The sequence below is a fragment of the Haplochromis burtoni genome, unplaced genomic scaffold (genome assembly GCF_018398535.1).
Source record: "Haplochromis burtoni strain Fernald_Lab_line unplaced genomic scaffold, NCSU_Asbu1 Contig_8, whole genome shotgun sequence".
NCBI classification, from domain to species: Eukaryota; Metazoa; Chordata; class Actinopteri; order Cichliformes; family Cichlidae; genus Haplochromis; species Haplochromis burtoni.
In genome coordinates, this window is record NW_024582369.1 from 1,115,135 (window position 1) to 1,134,840 (window position 19,706).

Genomic DNA, 19,706 nt, shown 5'->3' on the forward strand with positions numbered 1-19,706 from the left:
GCACAGTTCCCTCTAGGCCATTTAGGCTCTGTTGTTTTATTGGTTTTGTGCATTTTTAAATTAGCTTTGCACTTGTGAGTTTAATATGTTTCATATTTTCGGTGATTAAAACTTAAAATCACTGCTGCTTTATGCTGCCCATGATGTGGTATTGATTAATTGGAGTTGGAAATAGTAATGCAGCTGTTCTTAACAACAAGACCATGAATCTTGTGACTCAGTAATCCAATTAACCATTTAGCTACATACCAATGCAAACCCACACTCCATTAGTTTCCTTGTCAATCAGCCATTGACACAAACACACACACGAACTCACAAAATACAACCATTAACCTGACGATATGCTCAAATGTGAGATTAGTTTAGATTAAATTTGTAAATTTGCTCTTCCTCTAACCCAATAGTTTCTCAACTTGACCTTTCTTGACCCATGTGTCATTGGGACCCACATTCAGCCTTTAGCCTAACAAAAGCTGTCAGAGCAACTTCACTGATCTTTGAAATCTATGGCCCTGGAGTTTTCCTCATGTTAGTGATGGGATTGTTGATTTTAAATCAACCTATTGATCCACAAATTCCCTTATGAGCATGGGAGAAATCATAAGAGACATAACAGCAGCACTGTATATTGTTTCCAATTAACTTGCATTCCTTTCGCTAGTTTTTAAAGGACATTCCTTTATGGGCTGTTTTGGGCTACATGTGTTAAGTCATTCTTATCAGATTATTTAGTGGAAAAGAATTATGTCCAGGGCAGTCATAAAAAGTCAGTTTGGGAATTAAAATATTTATTACTCAAGTCCCATTAGACTGTCATTGTCGTCTCTGATATTTGGCATAGGCTCACAGCACAATCAGGTCAATGAGTACAGTTTGTACAGTGGCTCTTTAAGTTGATTTTCCTCTCTCTGTGGGCGGTGGGGGCGGAGGGCAGCTGTCAGCTTTTGCGAGCCTCGTACCCTGGAAAAAATTAGTTCCGATCCTCTATCCAAAACGCTAATGAGAAGCACACACAGGAGGCAGTGAGGGGTTGGAGGTCGCGGTGGTGGCAGGTGGGGGGGTGGTTGTCTATGATGGATGACAGAGGAAGGAACAGAGTCTGTCTGCGTCTCTGCATCCTCACCCTGCCGTGACCTGAAATGCCTCGGAGTAGAGGTGCAAATGTGCGCTTGCCGCTGCATTCCTCAGGAAAACTGTGTAATGCCACGAAAGCGCTACAAAGACGGATGAAAAGAGAACGAGACTAAGAAACACCTGAGGGTGAGCAGAGTGCAGCTGTATTTATACATCCAGTGCCCGATGAATTAATGAGCCGCGACATCAAACTGAATCCAAGCAAGTCTTATATATAGTAACTACTGTGGGTGTGTGTGTGTGTGTGTGTGTGTGTGGGAAAGCAAGACAGTCAGGCAGATTTTATGTCAGTGTAAGACTAATTACCCAAAGCTTACACACCACTATCTAAAGTGTAAACAGTATTTACAAAGCTATGAACTTCCAGCAGAGTAGCATCTACAAGCATGTGCCAAGTGGGAAACTTTGGCCTGAAATAAAACAACGTGTGTGTTCACGCATCACTTCTTTCTTCTTCTGGATCACATTTCAGAGACAAAAGGAGAGATTGTTCTGTTATGTAATATTTCCTCAGTTTATTACTTTACTCAGACTCCACCCATGCACGCTCGCCAGCTTGTCTTTTCCCTTTCTTTCTTGCAGTCTAACTGCTGTAAATGTGATGGGCAGCCTTTGTGTCTAAACAGGCGATGAAAGAAAAGGTCGCTGTCATAGGCTTGGGCTTGCATTTGGAGCGTGGGCCGAAAGACGGGCACAGATCCTCAGTGTAGGAACAGCCTTCAATGAACACCATTATTCTGTTCCATAAACAGCTACGAATGGAGCTACTTCGACTAGAGCTCTCGTCACAACACCTTCACCTTTAACACTGAAGAGCCATGTGTGGTTTCGACGAATGATGTAGAGTTGGGTCGAGCTGCGCCGTGTGATGCAGGCTCTCACGTGGTTAGATGCGGCAGGGTTTTGAAGCATTTCGGTAGAGGAAGTGGTTAAAGGAAGAAGGGTTTTAAAGACAGGCGTTCGCATCAGTAAAACATATCAGTGGAAACTAAAATGTGATGACTGATGTCACTGATTTCGTACTTTTTATGTTTATGATAGCGATATTTCAGTGTGTTGACAAGTTGATGATCAAAATTTGCTGCAATGGGTTAGTGGCATTACATGTAATTTTTTCTCCTTGTTACTATTACCTTTCTACAATTTTTACACAACAACTATGACTTCTGAGAAGTCTTTCACTGCCTGAAAAACTCCAAACGGCCAAAAATAAACATACAGAGTCATAAAAGGGAGAAAGTTCAAACATTCACAGCATAGCTGGGAAACATGAACCCTTGGGTCTGCTGGCATCAGCAAAAACTAATTAGAGCCAGTAGTTTGCAAACCTGGAAACCAGTCAGTGACAAAAATCGAGGCGTGCGATAGGACCGCTTTGATCAACTCAACTCCAGAATAGTTTCAGTATATGCACGAGCCTAGGAAGAGAATAGATGATAACAAAAAATGTAGAGATACTCTGGAATGACCTTAATAAAAAAGAAACATCCGATATCAGATCTAAGAATGTGGCTGAACTAAAGCATTCGTGTAGACAATACAGCTCAGGTGTTTTTCTATTTTGATATAAATGAGTCATTTTTACCCTCATGTTATTTATTGATTAGTTTACTTCTTATTTCGTTATAAAATATAATCTCTCCATATATATAATATGATGTTTTCAGTATTTCAACTTGGATACTTGCTTTTGCAGGTGGATCCACGTATCTGGATGATCACGGACAGCCTGCTCCAAGAGTGAGTCACTGTTATCATGTCTCAGTGTCACTGTGCTTCTTCTCCTGTTTTGTCTAATTTTCCTTTTTTTTTTTTTGTCCTGCATTCTCACCTCCCCATCTCCTCACAGTTGCAGTTAAGTGCAGTTAGGATAATGGTTTGGTCTGTGCAAGGGAGCTGCGTGCAAACGCACTCGAAATACCAGCTAGACCTGGCTTCAGTGCTACAGTAATGCTTTGAACGCAGTCTCTCTCGTACACAGAGTGCCGACACAGGGGCCTTGTATTCATCCAGCTGCATGTCTACGGGACTATCTCTCCTCTGTGCTCCCTTTTTCTCTCCTTGCCAACTTGTTTCTGTCTCCGTCGGCCCCTTGTTTATTATCTGCTTCTATAGTCAATCACCTCATTTTCACCTCATTGAATCCCTTTCTTAATTGCTTTATTCACTTTTTAGTTAAAGGAGTCACTGGTGTTTATATTGCCTGGCACAGGATTTATTGCATTGCTAACTTGAGGCTTTATCAAGTATGGTTACGAGGTTTGCTTGTGGCCGATGTGAGCAGCTGTTTGGATTTGGTTAGATCACATCTGGCCTTTGTGAGTTGTGTGTTTCAAACTCGTTTTGGCCACTCAGACAAACCTGGCAGCTGCTGTGTTTGTTTCGTAAAGAGAACAGTGGGGTCTTATTTACAGTACGTGAAACAAACTGTGGCTGACTGGAACACAGTGGAAAGATTGTCGTAATTTCCTTTATGCGGTTTTATTTTTTAACACGGTACTGTTATCTGAAAGAAACTTTTTTTTTTACTTAGAGCAAGACCCCACAAGTATTCTTAGTCTCTAAACTGCATAGTGCAGGGTTGATGTCAAGCTTTCAATGTCATATAGGATATTGCAGAAAATGAATTTCAAGTAGGCCTAATAAATTACAAATCGTTTCCATAAGTTTCTCCTGAAGAATGAATAGAGTTGGACAGCTTAAATATGTCCCGAGGCATCTTATTATAATATTTATTATGCAAACACAGAAGCTCTGGAATTCATTTGACATAGAAAAGTGTGAAAAGGGGGAATATTTTTAACTTTTGAAAACAACAAGAGATCATTTAAGAATTGAATCTGTTACTTTATGTCTAAATATATTACCAGATATTATTAAATATCATTAAAGATGTGTACTGTGTCTATAACTAACTTGATATCACAATTTTGCTCACTTTCTAGTTGTAGGTGTTTTACAACAATAAAATCTAAAGCATAGACTGTACATAAAAGATGAACGTCTCTGGTTTAACATCTCATGTTGTTTTTCTTTTAGAGCCAATGATGGTGTTCTTGGTAGCTTGGTTATCACGGTGCAGCTTTAAACCGTGTGGATGCATCATAGACACGGACACCCACTCGGTAGACTGTTCATACATTGATTTAACAGAAGTATAAGTATAGGACACTTCTTTCTTGTTTTTTTAGGCTTCATTATCATTATCATTACTATTATTTTCTTAATTTGGCGGTGGGTTATTTCTAAAGTTCCCACCAAGTTCCTAGATTTTTCACTCGGGCTCTGACTTCAAATTAGATGACAGTTGCCATGTGCAACCACTGTAGCAGCTTTGATAACTAAATACAGCCTCCAGATATATAAACTAGGTTGAGTAGTCTGCGCATCTGGAGGCACAGACTAGTGATTATATGTTATTTGCTTGCATTGACTGATTCCATATCTTCTGTCATCTCTTCCCAGACAGATGATGCAACTGCCATGTCAGTGGCAAGCAGTACATGAGCCTCATCTCTCATTATCGTTTTAACATCCCCCTAGAGTTGCAGTTGATCTGCACCTTCAGCAGAGGTCTGACATTCCGTAGCATGCGTGTGCAGAAGGTCGAGCTTTGGGTAAATGTGGGGAAAGATTAGAAATCGAGTTGAAAGCTCAGCATGAATGAGGGTGTATGGAAAAACCACGCAGCTCTCAGAATAGAGTTATGAGCCTTTGTGTGTGCAAGCACTACAAGAATGTCCTCTCTACAATTTTTGCACATGTGTGAAATGTATATCCGTCACTTTATGAAACACACTTTGCAGCACTTTTCAATATAATTACATAGTTTATTTAATTGTTAGAATTGTTAGGAGAAGCCATCTGCCCTTAAGCTTTGATGAATTTGTTATTGTGTAGATTTGGGGGGGGGGCTCAGATGTATGCTAGAGGGGACCTCATTATGCTCCATCAAACACAACATGGTGCTTATGAACTTCTGCTCTGGAAGTGCAAAAATGGCATGTTTACTGAAAAGCATAATCTCTTGTTGACACTATTTTAATTGAATTCAATTTTATTTACATAGCATCGCAACAATAGTTCCCTCAAGCATAATCCTAAAGGGCCGTTCAGCACTAGTATCTTATATTAATTTCTCTTACTATCCGAGTTATTATTTATCGGGCTTCCACAGCTTTCTTTTGTCCTGGTTCCCTCCTCCAAAGGCAGATGGCTGCACCTTCCTGAGCCTTGTCCTGCCAGATGCTTCTTCCTGTTATAAAATGGAGCTTTTCCTCCCTACTGTTGCCATGTGCTTGCTCAGAGTCGGTCATCTGATTGTTAAGGTCTTCTCTGTATTAATGTAGGGTCATAACCTTATGATATAAAACGCCTTTAGGCAACTGTTGTTGTGATTCGGCATTATATGATTAAAACTGAGTTGAATTCTTCTTGTCTCATTTGTTAAGGCACAAATCAAGTCATTGTTCATTTCAACTAATGTAAAGCATTAGTGGTGCTTATTTAGATACTTTGATTGAAACTCCACTTTTACTGCTACTGAGTGCAGTAAGACTCCCTTTCTCCTCTTTTGGATGAGAGTGAAGAAGAATGGATTGGTCAGTATTTAGAGGAAGTTGCTGAGAATGTCGACTGCACCCTAACACTAATTGCCACTCCTCATTTAGCGATAAATGAGCCGTTGATACTAAGGAGCACTGAACCCAAATCAGTCCTAAATAAAACCAGGGTGAACACAAACAAAGGGCAGGTTAGCAGCATATCGGTGTGTGGCTTTCCTGGAGCAGCTGCAAAAGACAGATGAGTGTGTGTGCTGTGGTTGTAACGCGCAGCCGACCGGGACATTTTCTCAAACTTCCTGTTAGATGATTGAAGATTGAGAAAAATGACCGCTAATCACATTCATATCAGAGATGGCCGGTCCAGCCATGAGAAACTCATAATAATTTATGTGTGTTTTTTGAACTAATGACACATTTCAAACTGTGCAAAAGAAAAAGAAACTCGATACTTTTTTTTTGTGTGAACGTGTGGGAAGAATTGTGGAATAGCAAGTAAGAGAGGGGGAAAAGGAGAATAGGAAAGTGGACTGCTCATCTCCGAGTCTGCTTGATATAAGCTAGAGATTAAAAAAAACCATAACAACATGAATATTAACAGGAAAAAGTGTCATTCTCTAACATGATGGGAAACAGCATGGTTACATAATACTTTCTGACAGAATCTTTACTGGCAGACCCTGTGGACATTTCTCCCAGCGTGTATCAGAAACCAAGCTCTACAGAGTGGGAACAACAATAGCACAAGCTGAAAGCTTGCCCTTTCTGTGTTGTCAGTGCCAGCGGGAGATTTGGACTTTTGAAGGCATGTCTGCTGTTATTCCTGTTAGTCAGCAGCAGGATGTTAGAAGTCTGACAGTCATTTGTCATGATATGCTGTCCTGTGAAACACTGAATGTATTTCAGCCTGTAGTTACTTGGCAAACACTGTGGAAAGTTGAACTGCTGTCCAAGAGATCTATTTCCTGTCAGCTCAAAAACTTTTCCCAAATGTAATGATATCGCTCTTTTTCTTTCTTTTTTTTCATATTTTTGTTAGAATAACAAACTTTTCTTGTTAGGTAATAAAAAAACAATCTCTAAACTTGTATAATCTTATCCTAACTGAAGCTATGTTGTCATTTCAGTTCTTTATCTGAGGGCGTGTTCTCATGTATTTGCATCAAACGTATTCACTTGCTAATGAAATCCAGGAACAGGCTTTGATTCTGGGACGTATATGCGGGAAGTGATATTGATACGGTGGTGTCATCTTTCCCTTCTGGCCCTCTCATCATTTCTTTCTCCCTCCTTGAACGCTTCAACATCAGTCCTATTGTTTTCTCTGCTTTTCCACTAAATTCTGGCAAATAGTCCGAGAGGCCTTCACTGTTTGTACGGATTCTGTGCTGGGGTGGGGCTGCTCTTAGCGGAGAATCAGAAAAATAAGGCTTTGTGTGTGTGTGTGTGTGTGTGTGTCAGGGAGGGGGGTGTTCTCACTGATAAATTTTCTCAGAGTGCTTTCATTCTTTAGGGGCCACTTGTGTAAGCCTTGTGAACTCTTAGAGATAAATGCCAAATTAGTGCATTCTTGCTGACCTTGTGCTTAAATGTGTTTCATATTTAAATTACACATCAGCGATAACCTTCCAATGTAAATCATTAGTCAATTTCTTGGAAATGAAATAGACTGGTATCGACAGTTTTAAGTTTGTGAATCATGGATGAGCTAATTGGTGAGTCATGTGTGAACTTCCAAGTGATTTTGCCTCAGTATCGTTTTGACTAAGTTCTGTGGAGGAGCTTAAGGGGAGAACAGTGAAGCACTGTATACTCATACTAGGTCTTTGTGTCTGTTATTTTTAATGTACTATTAATGTGTTGTCAAGGCAGTTTAGTTCAGCTCTAGAGAGAGTAGATTATAACTAGAGGTCAAAGTTCAGACACAAAGTTACAGGAGAATGTCGTAAGAATTTAATACATTTCCTCATTTCCCTTTTTCTGCTTTTTTCACAATATTTTTTCCTTAGCTGCTTTTTTATAGTCAAAATGGCACAGAGTAAATGCACATTTCACTTATCAACAGTGAAAGTAAAATACAGAATACATGTGCGCGTTTCTGTCCTCGCAGGTACTCCCGTTCCCAAGCCAGGTGATCTATAATCGTGTGGGAAAGTGCGGCAGCCGGACGGTGGTCATCTTACTGAGGTTACTCGCTGAGAAACACCAGTTCAACCTGGTCTCCTCTGACATCCACAACAAAACACGCCTCACTAAGCATGAACAGGTAAGATAGCCCAGATCGCGCTGTGGTCCAGTGATGCATGGATTTAAAAGACTGGTAGAAGATTATGGGGAAGATCTAACATGTGATAACACATTATATTGTGGAACAACAGAAAGAACCAAAAAACTGAACAGAAACAAAAGAGAAAGCACAAAATATAGAAAAATCTATCTTTTTCGTATTATATTTTGTGTGTGTACATGTTTAGATGTTAAGACATCTTTGTGAGGACAGAACATTGTCATGCTACTATACTTGTTAGGACCAACAGTCATTTATGGGGACAATATGCTCTTCCCAAGAGTTTGAAGGCATTTCTGAGGCTCAAAATGTGGTTTTAGTGTCAGGGTTACAATGAGGTTATGGATAGGTTTAGGTTGAAGGTTGGGATTAGGCATTCATTTTTGATGATTAGGGTTATGGTAAGCGGTTAGGGAAAGCATTATGGCAATGAGATGTCCTCGATAAGATATGAAAACGAGTGTGTGTGTGTGTGTGTGTGTGTGTGTGTGTGTGTGTGTGTGTGTGTGTGTGTGTGTATACAATTCAGAATTGTATAAAATTATGTTGAAAATCTCTTTGGGGTCCTGGAAGCTCTAAATAAGTCTACGGTCAGTGAAAGCCCCAAACAATATCCTAGTTCATCCTAAAAAATCATTTGCAGTTCAGCTATGAAAAAAACGTCCTTTTAATAGTTCATCAAAAGAAGAAAAAAGAGGCACAAGGCTTTAAAATCTGCCAGCTGCTCTTCAGAGCAGTAGATGCAAGCTTAGTACCAAAAATAAGGTTCGCCGAAGCACTACATCTCACATGTAAAACAATACAACAAGTGTACTGTACATTACACAAAAAGATAGCCGAATTATCAAAAGTCTACATTGGAGTCCCTTAATAGCAGTTTTGGATCATTTAAAACAATCTAAACTTAGTTTGCCATGGAAATGTAACTTTTTTTTTTCTTCTCTTCCCTTTTACTTGGACAATTTAATCATCCTGGAAAATATGGGGGAAAAAAAATGACACTAAAAAATAATTTCTTTCATGTGAGGGTTTGTGGTCTTCAAATCCGTCAACTTTAAACTGTTTCCTAACTCATTCATCATTTGTTTTTATATGAGTGTAGTTAAACAGGTCTAAATCATTTCACTGTTAAACAGCCAGATGATATTGTCACATCCTTCGAGTAGCAGCGTGTGTCCCCCAGGTGAAGCTAAAGCAACTGTGCATTGTTCAAATAACTGTGTGGTCAGTGTCAAATTAACAGCAGCGGTTTATTCAGTGCTTGTTTTTGTAGTTATTGTGAGAAAAAGACTGAAGGATCATGAATCTTCTTTTATTATTTCCTGGAATATCTTGAGGACATGAGCATTGGGTTTACAGAGGAAAAACTGCGTTCCTTTAAAAATACCACAGCTTTTTAAGACGTAGTGCTCAGCCATGCTAGTAGGAATAAGAGTGAAAATGCTAAGGTGTATAAATAATGCCCTTTCTTAAATCTTTTTCTAATTGATATATGCAGTACTGTGCAAAAGTCTTGATCCACCCATCATTTCTATAGCTTTTGCTAGCAAATTTGGAAAAATTGAAGTTTTTGCAGCTAAAGGGAAAAACAGAGTATGTACAATTCTGAAAATCAGTATTTGGTTGACAACCTTCATCCTTCAATAGATCCTGAACTCTGTTAGGCAAACTTTCTTGTAATTTCTGTAAATAGTCTTCAGGAATAGTTCTCCAGGCTTTTTGAACGACCTTCAAAGCTCTTCTTTAGATGTTGGCTGCCTTTTGTTCCATTTCCTGTCAAGATGATCCCACACTGTTCTAATATTGTTGAGGTCTAGGCTCTGAGGAGGTCAATCTATAACTGTTTTTCTATCTAGGTATGGTTTTAATAAACTGGGAGTGTGATTGGGATAATTGAATCAATTTGCAGTGAGTCCTCCAAGTGAAAGGATGAGCCATCATTGCCCAAAAAAATACAGCTAACTTATTGAAAGTGTTTTACCCTAATGATGCTCGCGGTCCAAGACCAGGAAAATCAAATTATTATTATTCTAGTCTGACCCCACTACAGCATCAGTATCCTTTCCACTTGCCCATTCAGCAAGGTTAATCTTTGAGCAGCAATGAGCATCTAGTTCAAGAACATAGTTCATGGCATCGTTTTCAGCACCATCCTTTCATTACTTCCACAGTTAGCACCAGGATGCCAGTTTCCGTTTCTTCTATCTTACTTTTTCAACATACTTCAGTATGTTGAAAAAGTTGCAGGCAGCGGGGTTGCCAGATGCAATTTCTCTGTCCTACTTGTTATATTTATCTACTCCAACTTCTAGGACCAGGTTGCCAAATCTTTCTCCATCCCCACAGTTGACCATTCTCCAGTTGACCATTCACTTAAGAGCAATGAAATTGCTCTTAAGTGCCCTTGGCTCATCTTTGGCACCAGGATGCCAGTTGATGTCCCATCATTTCAAGTCTCTTTGGGGCTGCATTCAAAGAATCTGCATTCTCTGCACCAGCTGGTCTTGTTCCTTTTCTTGCAATAACAAATACATATATGCAGGGAAAACAGATAGATCAAGCATTCCATCTATTAATGACAAGCCAGTGTTGCGTTGTGTTTTTGTCCAGCAGGGTTTACAGGCACGCTGTGTTAAGTTAAACATCCAGTGCTTGTCAAACCCATTAACACTCTTTACTCTCTAAACCATTCCTGTCAGAAACCACTGACGACATTTACAAATTAAAAATCTTCTGTACCTCTCTCTGGCACATCAGTCTCACTATATGGCTTTTAAGTGTTGGCAAACTGATGCACTGATTAATTAACAATTCAACCTGCTTCTTCATCAACTTTCTTAGCATAAGTTGCCAGATGTAGATACTGCTTATTGCATTTTCATCATCTGGCTACATTTTAGCTACTGGTTGCTATGTCCTTGAACTACTGAGAGCCAATTCTCCGTTCTACGGATGCCAGCTCTATAAAGTCTGGTAGTGGATCCACATCGATAATAACAAAAAGTGACAACATCCTCCAAGTTCCTCATGCCATGGCAGGAACCATCTAATTCTTACTCTGTGAAACTCAGCAGCATCAGTCTGATAGTCCTCCTCACAAAATGTTCTTCTTACCCTTTCCTGCCCCAATTTGCTCCCTCTTCTGGCACTTGATACTAGCCCTGTGCATCATCTTTCTTGACCAGTCATTCATTGCCACTCTCTCGCTGCATCATTTACACCCTTGCTTATCAGCATAATTACCCATGACAGCTCCTCTAAATCACAAATGTGCCTTCGGTGACCCTGCTTGTGAGTTTAAATGGTATCTTCTTTTAGGAACTTGACATTTAAGATGTCCTCCAACACAAATTAACTCTACACAGATGCCACTCCTTTCACTGGTATTGGGGGGTTTTGCAGGAACTCCAAAGAAGAACCAGTAAGAATTCAAAGAATCGGTCAATATCACTAAACTCTTTCATGTCAGTTCTTAGCTGCCTTTAAATTTGTTCTGTAGTAACTGCAGCTCTGCGTTGGAGGCATAAAGCAAATTGATAAATCCATTTTCATTCATGCAGACAACCTAGCCTTGGTAGAAATATCTATGTGAAGAAGAAACTGCCATCTTTGCTTTTATCTAATGGACCTAAATTGTCAAACTTTCAACAGCTGTCCTGAATTTTCATTGTTGCTACTTCATCTCCTATGCCCATCTTTTCCTGTGCATTAAAATAGCAAATGTTACAGTAAATGTTGTCTTATTGGCATCGATGTCATATAAATTAGACACCATTTCAACCGTGTCTACTCATCACAAGCCTTCAGCATCAAATGCATCTTTATCGCTGTCTATCGTTAACTTCTGATCTCCTCTCCCGCAGCATCAAACTTTATTCAAAATATGCTCGCAATCATCCTTCATGTATGCATCAATTATGCTCCTGGAGGTTAGGGTCTCCTTTGCGAGCTGCCAGTCCTTACCTTTGTGTGGTCTTACTTCTCTCTTTTTTGTAGTGTGGGTTGGAGTTATTTAGAATTATTGTATCATATGCCAGTCACATGTACTTTTTAGATTTCACTTTTTCAGTAATGCAATGCTCTTTTAAGCCATCTGGGCAAAAAAGAAATTTAATCATGTGGTTGTGTGGGAGTGCTGCAGTAGTGACTCACATTTGCAGCCTTCTTTCGAAGTAAGGTACTGCTAACCACTTGTGAATGGTCAGCAGACACTAAATATATATAACCATTACTGACCAAACTGATGTAAATATTACACTAATATTGAAACAGTTACTTGTTTGCCCATTCATCAATCTCTGAATGCTGGCTGCACAGACAGTGGCAGAACACGGTTAGTCTCATTAATTCACGGGGTATAAAACATCTTTTTAGAAAGACTGTGCACATTCAAGGGGGGTCCGGTTAAGAGTGTAAGTCTGTGCTTGTGTTTGTGTGTTCTTCTCGCATGTGTACTTCTGTGTTGACTTACGCAGATCCAGACGCATGTCACCTAAGTTTAGAAATGCTGGTCTCATCAGTTGTGGTTCTGGCTCTGGACTGCAGTTTTGGATGGGTTTCCTGCTGACACTCCCAGTAGTGCTTTAATGGGTTTGCCCAGGGTCGATGCCTTGTTTGCTGATTACCAAAAGTGATGGTGCTATGTTTCTCTGGAACTTTGCAAAGCTGCTATGGGCTTTGAGGCGCACAGTATCGTGAACTATCTGTGCACCAGAACAGGCTTAGTGAAAGAGATTTGTGGCATTTCCTGAATAATAATTATAAAAAATAAACGTAAGACCTTTAAAAAACAAGGAGAAAAATTCTTTACCATCCATTTGTCTGCCATCGAAGTCATGATTCCTACCACTGTCTGGCCAAAGATAAGAGTGTGTACCTTACCACACTTACTGATTATTTAGGCTTATAATAAGTTGATTGTGATATAAAGGCAAACTGAACCCAGGGCAGCAGTCAAATCTTTCTGTGGTTCCTCCTTCGTTTCCCCTGATGAGCCCTGTGAGGACACCACCAGAGCTGTGGGGAGGAGGTAGTAGGGGCTCGCAGGGTTGCAGGTATGCCTGGAATCTCAGACCGTCCTCTACTTTCTTTCTGGTGAATGAAAGTGAGATCTGGCCAGACGGACTAAAGGGGTGGGGCTGAAAAACACACAAACACAGCAAACGTGCTAAATGCATTCAGTGCCTGCATGTTAACCTGGGCGCGGGGGTGGGAACATCAGGGGAAAATGTTTTTTAAAATGTACGTTTTATATGCGTAATTCAAGTAAAGTAATAAATGCTGTAGAGTGGCTTAATAAATTCCACAGTGCTAATGAAACTCTTACATTTTTTACTTTTCTAGCAGGAGAGATCCACAGAAGGGGAAGCAGAGTGAGTGGAAATGTACTGAGCCCAAATCTGATTGGGGCCTCAGATTAACCACTCTCCGTACATAAACAAGTATACATATTACTGTTGCTATCCAAACAGTAAGTCTATGACATAACAGCTGCCTGTATGTAGTTTTTTAAGAGCAGGTCATTCAAACTGTTACTTAACCGATCGGTTCATTTGACTGAGAGCATTTTAAATAAAGACCGAAACTGTAACGACAGGGAACATGACCGTTATAAGTAAGATTTGAGAATCGGCCCCAGTTTTACAGACGTGTTGAGAGTATTAAGAAACTGTTTATGCCAATTACAGTAATCTTTATTCTGCGACAATGACAATACTTTACGTCTTAAAGTGAAACCCGACTTACTTTTCACTTGTATTTTAAGATTTACTCTTGACGTCATGGATCATGGGAAACGGAAAGAAGGAAAAGTAACACATTAAAGCAACTTTAACAAACACAAACACTGGAGTCCCAAACATTTCTTAGCCTTACCTGATGGATGTGAGGAAAGGGTCTTTGCACCTTTCTGCTGGTCATGTATTAAAAAAAAAAAAAGTCTTGACAGAAATTTCATGTAATCGACCTTTCTTTGCCTTGCATTTAGTTTGCTGCTGCTGGTAACCTCTGAAATAACTGTGCTTGGTCTCTCCTGGAGCTTGTTGATGGACACACAAACTCATCACTGAGAGAGTCTTGGCTCATTGACCTCTAGCCGCTGTAACCTGGAAGCCAAGATTAAAAAAGAAACTTTCCAACTTGTTAAGGATTTGCCTGCAGCGACATTTTGTTAATGTGCCCATTATTCCCTTGTAATGCATAATTCACCTCCGCTGTCCTTCTGCTGTGCAGTAGTGGAGAATTTTAAATGTGCCAAGTTGGTGTCCTCTTCTCCTGCTGCAGCTTTATAGATTTTTGTTTTCTTCTACAAAGACTGTGTTTTTCTTTTGAAGGGTTTTGTGTGTACTCGTTGCAATAATGATCTAACAGCAGGCACCTCTCCCGGTAGAGTCATGCTCTGTGTATTGCCACTGGATGAAAAAAGGTGGACATGGACCAATGCAGAACACAAAGAAGCCCTTTCAGCCACTCTTTTTTTAAAATAAATGAATGAAACCTTGCATGGAATGTAAAAAAAAAAACAATAAACCACAACCCAACGACAACAAAAAAACACAAATAAAAACAGACTGATTTATTGAGATTATATTGTTGAAGTTCTCTTGCTCTTTTTCTGCACCCCTATAAAAGGTAGATCTCAACAATCCAGATTCCGCTAGATATGCAAGATGTGGGTTTAAGGTGCTAGAGTCACGTCTTACAGATCCTCATTACCCAAGCACACCATGCTGTTGAATTTGCAGCAATGTAGAATTGCAGATTGTAGACAGAAATGACTATGGCTCTCTGTAGCAACAATATTGTTATTCAGAGGTGACAGTGACAGCATCTGATAAGTGTGGAGTATGAAAGGCATTACAAGAAGAACCAATTATATCTAAATCTATTATATCCAACGCAATGGACAGTCCACAAGAGAGGTGAAGACGAGTGCAGGCAAGGTGGAGTGGGTGGAGATGAGTGTCAGGATTGTGATTTGTAACAGAAGAATAGTGGCAGTGGGTGAAAGAGAAGGTTTACAAGCTGTAATGTATGGTTTGAAGATGGCAGCACTGATGAATAGACATTAGGCCGTGCTGGAGGTGACAGTTGAAAATGTTAAGGTTTTCTGGGAGTGACTAGGATGAACTGACTTAGAAACGAGTATGTCAGAGGTACAGCTCAGGCTGAGCGGTTTGGAGACAAAGAGAGACAAAGGTTGAGATGGTTTGGGCAGGGGGGGGGAATTGGGTAGAGTGGAATTGCAAGGAAGGAGGAAAGGAGGATAATCACAGAAGATTCACGGATAGTAAAGTTGGATGTGCGGAGGGTTGGTGTGAAAGAAGAGGATGCTAGGGATAGGGTGAGATGACAGATGATTCGCTGTGTCGACAATAAAGGGACAAGCTGAAAGACGAATACAACGAAAAGAAGCAATTATATCACAGCAGTTATGAGGGCAACCATACAAGTCCCATCCTGAAACCCTATGATGAGCATTTCAGCCATTTGGGTGTTTTTGAAGCAGATATGACAAGCTAGAAGTGGGTATCACTCAGAAGTAGTGGGATATAATGAGTTTTTAAAAACAAGATAGGTTCTTACAAAAGGACACCGTTCTTTATCTGACCTTTTTTCCCCCCAACCACAGCAGTCGCCGCTGATAGCCAGTAGAAAATAATACAGATTTTAAGGTGCTTCAATACTGCTTTCAGGAATTGTTAAGTATCAGAAGCTCTGTCAGTCTTTTATATATAGTTAGGATGGAGGAGTTGGGATCACTATGTTTTGTTCCCTTGTTCTCAAATCGCCTGCATGGTTCTGCCATTGAGCTTGTTTCGTGCTAGACATGGTCATGCTGGTTTCCATTATAACCTTGCCTTGAAACCATCTCTGCCCGTCTTCTGCAGTTAATTTTGTGGGTTAGCCTTGCCTCTCAATACAGTCCTCAGCCTCTATCTCTCTGTCGAAATTGATGGGCAAAGTCACACGCAGACACACAAACACACCTTTTGACTTAAACTTCACATGAATATGACCTCGAGCTGTAATGTGCGGTCTGTTTCCTGGCTTTGCAGTGCTGATTCCTGCTCACTGGTCGAAAGGGCTTTGATATAGAGAAATAGGATGAACTTTATTGCAGTTTTATCACTGGTAAAATGAAAAGAAAAAGTTCCTGAAAACAATGTGTCATGTAATTAAAAGTGACTCTGGTGCAGGAGAAAAGGTCTCCGTAATTTGAGAGACTAAATGAAAGAAAATTAAAGTAAGACGAGACAAATGGGTAACAGAAGCTACTTGGACTTGAGGTACATTCATCTTTGGACTCAAAGTACCAGCGTTTTTTAACTTCCCCTGTGGCCATACTGAAAGACTGGGCCTATAATCTCTTTTACACTTATCTTCTGTCTTTAAAGGCTCAGCTAAAATGAACTTGCCAAATTTAAACTACACAACAGAGACTGGAATAAAGAAAGGCAAATGAGTAAGGGGAAAATAAATTCACAGCTTGCATACAAATAGACAAATGCAGCTTAGTATATTTCAAACTGGAAAAGAGCGCTGCACTCTCACATCTTAAAGTAAAAGCCACTCAAAGTACTTAAATGTCGCTACAAGCTAGCCAATATTTTGAGTCATTGTTCTGTGTTTTTATTATTTTTAAATTAGGCATACTGCATCATTTTCTGATGCAGAGACATAACTTGAATTAAACTAACTTTTTACATGTGTGACTTTGATAACTGGATCTTACATAGTGAATTACTCCAATATGGAACCTTTTATGTGAGGAATGACTAAGATTTTGGATCTAGTTGCTTAGTATTTATGCTATTCTGCACTCTGTAGTTGTACTTTTTGCTTGCCTCTCCATGCAGACCTGGAAGCCCAGTGGGAATCTTTTTATTTCATTTTCTTAATTGATTTATTTGTTCATTCTGCAGAGGGTGGAGAAACTTTGAATAACAGCTTTAGAGGTGTTGGCAAAATCTTGGCTAAAGATCCAAGATGTTGAGGTGATGAACATTGTGAGATGAACAAAACAGTGATATTACATTCTGATTCTTTATTGTGAATCCAGGCCGCCCCATAGCTATTTACATAATGACTTGTTTATTTTATGAGAGGTTATTTGAGGTCAAATATTTAACTAATTCAGATGGGAATTTTTGATTTCTCTTTAAAAAACAAAAATTAAAGATGCTGTTTTGTCTAAATTGTCCGTATCCATTGCAGATGTTTGATTTTATGGATATTCATTTTTTCCCCAGGTGGATCTAATGAAAAATATCAGCAGTATTCCTCAGCCATTCCTTTATACCAGACATGTTCACTTCCTCAACTTTACAAGGTAATGTCTACAAAAGTATTTCATGAGTGTTGGCTAAAATGCGGGGTTGTTTTTTTTTTTGTTTGGGTTTCTTTTTTTGGTTCTTACCGAGTGCTTTTTATTTATCTGTGTCAGGTTCAAGATAGAGCAGCCTGTGTATATCAACATAATCCGGGATCCCATCAATCGCTTCCTCTCCAACTATTTCTTCCGTCGCTTTGGTGACTGGAGGGGCGAGCAGAACCACCTAATCCGAACTCCAGGGATGAAAGATGACGAGAGATACCTGGTGAGAAGCTTTTCTGCAGAGATACATTTTATTTTTGAAAAGCCTTAAGTGCACATGGACTTACTTGCTTAAAGTTCTCGTAGATATGCGTCTTATGCTTTGGGCTTTTGGGCTTTCGCTTTTTTCTCTCCTTGTTGTAAATGAAACAACAAGAAACCAAGCTGGTGAATAAATGTATTGCTTTTCTTATAAACAAAGAGGTTTGAACTCACCACAGCCTCGGAGACTAACAAAAAGGAATCATTACCAGAGCGGCAAAAACTGCGGTTCTTCAAAGCTGTTTGCTACTTGAGGCTGGCTGCAAAAGCAAAAGAGTTCCCATAAACTCCAATGTCGAAATGGTCAACTTTACAGGAGAAACATGTTTACGGCATAGTACAAAAAATAGTTTTGGCCTCTCGTGCTACGCTTCAGTTCACTAGAAGGCACCACATCCTCAATTTGATTTGATGGTGATTCTTAACAGAGAATGACAAGTGGCATAAGGATAGACCGAAGTTTGAGACAGCAGTTTGTGGAAGGCCTCAGTGAGGAGTGGTTGTTGCTCCCAGGCCTGGCAAATCCCCAAATACTAATGAGAAGCGTGAGAGCTGAGAAAAGTGGGGAAGGGTGGGGCACAAAATCGTGAACTAACTTATAGTGTAGGAAGGTTTATATAGCCGTGGAACCAGAAGGGGAGTGTATGAGGTGTGATCCCGAACCTGAAATTCAGATAAATAATCTAAAAGACAGTTGTTGAAGAGCAACAACTGTAACTGTTCAATTCAGTTCGGCCCCAACGATCAGATAACCCCCTGTGAGCAAGCACTTGGCGACAGCGGGAAGGAAAACCTCCCCTTTAACAGGAAGCAACTAGTTTGGGGGGTATTTGATCTGAACCTCTATTGTGGTTTAAGTCTCTTAGAATGGTTTTAATGCAGTTTTTGTTCACAAAATAAAGTAGGTCAATGGTAATAAACATGCTGCCTAAGTAGTCTGTGCTCAAGTTGTTTTTTTTAAAGATCTTATTAATATGGTAGACCTTTATCACAAACTGGGCCACACGGCCATGACTAAAAAAGGGAGATGCACACAAATGCCAATTAAAAGACTGTTTTTTCATTTATAACAAACAAGTAAAGAACTTCATGCTGTGTTTAGTCAGTATGATAAGAAGTGTAAATAAGTGCATTGGCAAAGAAATGGTGTATGCAGTGTCGGTTAGTGCAAAAAACCCAGAGTCTACCTGCTGTCAGTCACAAACGGTAAGTTGCTTAAAACATTTGCCAGTCCCCAACAATTATTTGTTCACCGATTTAATAACCCCAGTAAAACTCGCTCCTCCAGCAAAACTTACCAAACCCAGCCAAGTATTTTACAAGTCTATCTTGGTTGTTGCTCATGTTGCATTTGCTCAACTGTCCTTTGTTTAACAACCTCCAGCTTGTCCTTTTCCATTTCCAGCTTTTGCCTCTCAATCTCCAGCTTTGCTTTTCCTTTTCATATGTCATTTGCAACAAAGTGAGTCATTTACATAATTTCCTTAGGGGTTAATAAATTATTCTGACTCTGATGATTCTGATTCTGCTGTTCAAAAGCCAGGTTTCCTGGTGTAACCACACGTGACAGTATTGATGTGTGATCAGCTCTCATTTGCACAGCCACTCTCCTATTTCAGTCAGTAAATATCAGAAGGTGAACTTTTGTACAACAATCCAGAAAACCGTCTAATGGTGATGCAACAAATTCCTCCATCCCTGCCATGATTCAGTCTAAGACCCAGAAAGAGAAGGGAAAAAAACAAAGCCAGCAAACAGCATTGCCCCAGGTCGGTTAGTACATGAAAGATACAACATGTCCCTGAACCAAAGCGGAAAAGCCTCCTTCTGCTTACCTATTTTATGAACCCTAGTCTTCATTGAAATTAGAGGTGAGCCATTTAAACAGCAGCAAGCTGGTGACTCACCTGACACAACCAAAACAAAAAACCTACAACTAGCACAAATGGGCCACATTGATATGCCTACAATTCACCTACTATACTAGAGAACCATGCAATCACTGCTAATAGCTCACACCTGCCCAGGTGTCCACACACACACACACACACACACACACACACACACACACACACACACACAC

At 39.9% G+C, this 19,706-nt stretch overlaps 1 protein-coding gene across 2 annotated transcripts in view; it reads left to right on the forward strand.

Moving 5' to 3' along the window:
* The window catches only part of usta (uronyl 2-sulfotransferase a), a 56,943-nt gene that overhangs the window by 27,358 nt on the left and 9,879 nt on the right, over nt 1–19,706 (forward strand). For both annotated transcript variants that reach the window (XM_005914553.3, XM_005914554.3), the window contains 4 exons: nt 2,834–2,877; nt 7,810–7,965; nt 17,238–17,317; nt 17,432–17,585. In XM_005914553.3, coding sequence (XP_005914615.1) covers nt 2,834–2,877; nt 7,810–7,965; nt 17,238–17,317; nt 17,432–17,585 — 434 coding nt within the window. The remainder of the gene's footprint in view (nt 1–2,833; nt 2,878–7,809; nt 7,966–17,237; nt 17,318–17,431; nt 17,586–19,706) is intronic.